Source organism: Somniosus microcephalus, chromosome 11 (genome assembly GCF_052327205.1).
Source record: "Somniosus microcephalus isolate GS21.2 chromosome 11, FLI_Smic_1.0, whole genome shotgun sequence".
NCBI classification, from domain to species: Eukaryota; Metazoa; Chordata; class Chondrichthyes; order Squaliformes; family Somniosidae; genus Somniosus; species Somniosus microcephalus.
In genome coordinates this window covers 102,960,953-102,965,894 of record NC_140997.1, presented here as the reverse complement: position 1 = coordinate 102,965,894, position 4,942 = coordinate 102,960,953, and the positions used below count along the sequence as shown (strand labels likewise).

At 46.0% G+C, this 4,942-nt stretch overlaps 1 protein-coding gene across 3 annotated transcripts in view; it reads left to right on the top strand.

Moving 5' to 3' along the window:
• Positions 1-6: 6 nt before the first annotated feature.
• The window catches only part of LOC147110805 (platelet-derived growth factor subunit A-like), an 86,201-nt gene continuing 81,265 nt past the window's right edge, over positions 7-4,942 (top strand). For all 3 annotated transcript variants that reach the window (XM_086001140.1, XM_086001139.1, XM_086001138.1), the window contains exons 1-2: positions 7-545; positions 1,571-1,667. In XM_086001140.1, coding sequence (XP_085857266.1) covers positions 486-545; positions 1,571-1,667 — 157 coding nt within the window. In that variant the 5' untranslated portion in view covers positions 7-485. The remainder of the gene's footprint in view (positions 546-1,570; positions 1,668-4,942) is intronic.

Here is a 4,942-nt window from a genome sequence, read left to right as displayed (position 1 = left end):
GCAAACTTTTCTGGATATAGAGAGAGATTTCTGATAGAGAAGCCTCTCCTCGCGGCCGGTGTGTGCTGCAGCCGCCCGACAGGAATTAACACCTTCAGCCCACAGCAATTGAGGGAAAGAGATTTGTTAAAACTACAAAAAAAGTTAGTTGGGGATCGCCTGTGAGCCGCCTTGTCATGGATTCGCTCTCCCTGTGCACAGACAGGTGATGGGCGGATCAGGCCGGTGCAGTGTTGACTCATGGGGTTTTCTGTTTGGTCTGATCTAAACAAATATGCAGATGTACCGGCTGCTGTGCTGCTGCCAGAGACAGAGAGCCAGCGCGGCGAGGTAACCGGCAAGTGGAGGTGAAGCAGGAGCTGTTCGCACACTGCGGCCGGCCGGCCCCGAGGGATGCTGCTGAATTCCAGGGCCACTGGGGCGCTGCCGGATCTCCCAATCATCGATTCTCGATCTTGGACAAACATCAAGTGAAGTGAAGTGAGATGAGAGCCACCGTTTATTTGCTGCTCGGCTTCTGCTCGCTGACTCGGGCGCACGCTGAGGTAAGCGGCTCTCCGCACACTCGGACTTGCACTCTTGATCACAGCTCTCACTCTTTCTTTAAGTGATAGCGGCTGTTCATTCTGCATTTTATTTAAAGCATTCAGTGAAATCTGCTTTTGTTAGCGCGCTGGCTGCACTTTCAATCCGTGCATTCACAGCCCCAGCACTCCGCAAACTTTGTCTTGCCTGTTTAGTAAATCTGGCTGCAAATGTTTTTCTTTTTATACCCCCCCCCCCCCCGTAAAAATTGAGGACATGTATTTTTTATTCCCTCGGGAAAGGGATATTTGTACGGTGCACGAAGTTGCTGCATGACAGCATTTTTTGCAGCAGGTCTCGGCTTGTGTTTCGAAGCGCTCCGGTATTCAGGGACAGTGAAAAGGCAAATGGATGGTGAACCGGCAGAATAGTGACTTGTGCTTCTCTTTAATAGACAGCACACCGTAAGATCTGGGAGTGAGGGAGGGCAGAGAAAGGCAGCACCGCGAATGCCAGTCTGTCTGTGTGTGTTTGAGGGCAAAGTCCCAGCGTGGCCGAGCTTTCAGCCTCTTGCACCTTGTGTGTGTCCCTGATCAATGTAACCGGCTGTCCCAGAGGTTCCAGACAAACGCCAGGTGCCCCTCCACTCGCCCAGGAGCCGCCTTTTTATCGGTGCACTTGATCTGGCTCTTGTTCATTTTCTTCGGCCACCCTGTGAACCAGTCAGAACGAGTGCCTGCCTCTAATGGTGACTTGCAAAGAGCATTTGATTCCCTGTCGGTGACTTCAGAGCTGTTTACTAAGGCTCGGGCTAAATACATGAGCTAAGCAGCCACCAGTGAGCATTGCTCCCCACTCCAGCCCAGTCCCAGCGCATTGCCCGGGTCCCACACTGGACGCTCAATCGCTGCTCAAACACCCCACTTCATTAAAGTTTCTCCAAAACTTGGAAAAGTTTTTTTTCCGCCAAGGAAGATGCGCCATTCATTTTATCGATGCTTTTGTTTTACGTTGCTGTTCGCTTATTTGCCTCTTTTACTTCAAGGAAGCTGAATTTCCCCCAGAATTGCTTGAGAAGCTGGCACACAGTGACATTACCAGCATCCGCGATCTTCAGCGCCTCCTGGAGATTGAATCCGTAGGTAAATTCTGTTTGTGTGTATATCATGTTTTATCCTCTTTGTCTTACTCATGGAGCCACGTTATTTGCTCTAACAGTAAATCACACATTTTCTCACTGGCTGTCATGTTTATCAATTGTTTTGGTCTAATAAAAACCAGTCTGCGGGGGTGACAATCCAGAGCAAGGCTCGCACAGAGAGACTGTGAGTCAGCCAGCGACCCCTGAAATCGCCCTGTAACATTGATACCCTCCGATATAAACCTGGGCATTGCTTTCAAGGAACAGAATACTCTATTTCACCCCCCCCACAAAAAAAAACCCATGAAGGGCTTGGAGCTGCATTCTTGGAGCCAATCCACGATGGCAAGGCGCGTTCGCCACCCCAGAGTGAGCCAGCACTTGCCTGATCTCTGTGGTGTTTATACTGCAAGCCCTGACTGGATTCTACATTTGCATATATGGTTGTTGTGTTTTATGTAAAATCCGAGCGTCAAGCTGACAGCAAGCATTTGAGACACCTTCACAGTAACGGAAATCAGCACATTGGTGCGTTTAACCAGCGAAAGACTTGTTTCTTTTAACGCAAAATATACTTTATTTATTTGTATTAAACGGGTCCTAGAAGTAGACAGTACCCCCCAACCAACCCCCATCTCCACCAGCTATTTATGGAGAGCATTCAGGAAATATTGGATAGTCGTAACACGCAGACACTTGCAGACAGCTCAACTTCAAAAGCAGTTTATAGTTAAAAGTTTTATTAAGAGAGTGCAATAAAAACCTGTAAAATTATGAAACCATGTCTCAGTAACAGCAATAAACTTTTATTTACTAAGTATACCCGTTTAGTGTGCAACAGTGGAGTGGTTATTCAAGTCAACTGTGTTTAGTGAAGTAGGAAGTAATTGCTCATCTCCTGATAGAGCATTAACACATTCTCTCCATCCATGTGCTGTTTCAAAAAGACCAGGCCAGCAGAGGTTCAATCACCACAAAACAATTAATTTTACAGCTTTTGGTCAATTAAATAGGATTAACCTCAACCGAGCACTTAAAGGGCAGCTTTTTAAAATACTTGTGCAAGACAACAAGAACTTGCATTTAAATAGCACAGCCAGTGATGTACCTTTGTCACTGTTGTACGGAAATGCAGCAGCCAATTTGCACACAGCAAAGTCCCACAAACAGCAATGAGATAAATGACCAGATACCAAAAACAAAACACTGCAGAGAGAAAACGGGGAATTACAGACTGGTAAGCCTGATGTCGGTAGTGGGGAAAATGCTGGAGTCCATTTAAAAGATGTAATAGCAGAGCACTTGGAAAGCAGTGACAGGATCGGACAAAGTCAACATGGATTTACAAAAGGTAAATCGTGCTTGACTAATCTACTGGAATTTTTTGAGGATGTAACTGGTAAAATAGATAAGGGAGAACCAGTGGATGTGGTGTATTTGGACTTTCAAAAGGCTTTCGATGAGGTCCCGCATAAGAGATTAGTGTGTAATTGGGGGCAAGGTATTGACTTGGATAGAGAAGTGGTTGGCAGACAGAAAGCAAAGTGTTGGAATAAACGGGTCTTTTTCCGAGTGGCAGGCAGTGACTAGTGGGATACCGCAGGGATCGGTCCTTGGACCCCAGCTATTCACAATATATATTAATGATCTAGATCAGGGAATTAGATGTAATATCTCCAAATTTGCAGATGACACAAAGCTGGGTGGGCACGTGTGCTGTGAGGAGGATGCCGAGAAACTCCAGTATGATTTGGACAGGTTGGGTGAGTGGGCAGAAGCATGGCAGGTGCAATATAACGTGGATAAATGTGAGGTTATCCACTTTGGTGTCAAAAACAGGAAGGCAGATTATTATCTGAATGGCAATAGATTGGGAGAAGGGGAAGTGCAACGAGACCTGGGTGTCCTTGTGCACCAGTCGCTGAAGGTAAGCATGCAGGTGCAGTAGGCGGTTAAGAAGGCAAATGGTATGTTGGCCTTCGTAGCGAGAGGGTTTGAGTACAGGAACAAGGATGTCTTGCTACAGTTGTACAGGGCCTTGGTGAGACCACATCTTGAGTATTGTGTGCAGTTTTGGTCGCCTTATCTGAGGAAGGATGTTCTTGCCATGGAGGGAGTGCAGTGAAGATTCACCAGACTGATACCTGGGATGGCAGGAATGACATATGAGGAGAGATTGGGTCGATTGGGCTTATGCTCGCTGGAGTTTAGAAGAATGAGAGGGGATCTCATTGAAACTTATAAAATTCTAACAGGACTGGACAGACTAGATGCAGGAAGGATGTTCCCGATGGTTGGGGAGTCCAGAACCAGGGGTCACAGTCTAAGGATAAGGGGTAAGCCATTTAGGACAGAGATGAGGAGAAATTTCTTCACCCAGAGAGTGGTGAACCTGTGGAATTCTCTACCACAGAAGGCAGTAGAGGCCAATGCATTAAATATATTCAAGAAGGAGTTGGATATATTTCTTAAGGCTAAAGGGATCAAGGGATATGGGGAGAAAGCAGGGACAGGGTACTGAATTTGGATGATCAGCCATGATCTCATTGAATGGCGGAGCAGGCTCGAGGGGCCGAATGGCCTACTCCTGCTCCTATCTTCTATGTTTCTATGGATGCTGGAAATCTGAAATAGAAGCAGAAAATGCTGGAAACACTCAGCAGGTCAGGCAGCATCTGTGGAGAGAGAAACAGAGTCACCGTTTCAGGTCGATGACCGTCCAGCATTTTCTGCTTTTATATTAAATGACCAGATAATCTGTTTTAATGGCGGTATTTGAGCGATAAATGTCGACCAGGGGACCCTACTCTTCTTCAAATAGTTCCATGGGATCTTTTACGTCTACCTGAGAGGGCGGACAGAGCCTCAGTTTAAGGTCTCTCCCGAAAGACAGATGAGCTCTTGGTACAGTGTCAGAATAGTAAATTAAAATAAAAACCCACATTTAGGGCTAAGATTCCTTACCACTGTCTGTAGTGACATTGTAAATACTTCCATGAAGATTTAACTCTGTTCAGTATGTTTAGCAAAATTGTAAATACATTCTAAAAGATTGGATATTTTTTAAAGCACATGATTACAATTTCACCAAACGTACCAAACAGGTAGATATTTTATCATGTCATCAGTGTTTTTTTCCCCCACTAAGGGTGGGGGGGGCGCGGGCAGTGGAGGTACCCAGTTCAGGTACATGTTCAGTGCAATAATGGATTGACTCCATCAAAATCCTCTGTTGTGCTCATTGGAAATGTTGGTAAATAATACAGCGATTGGGGT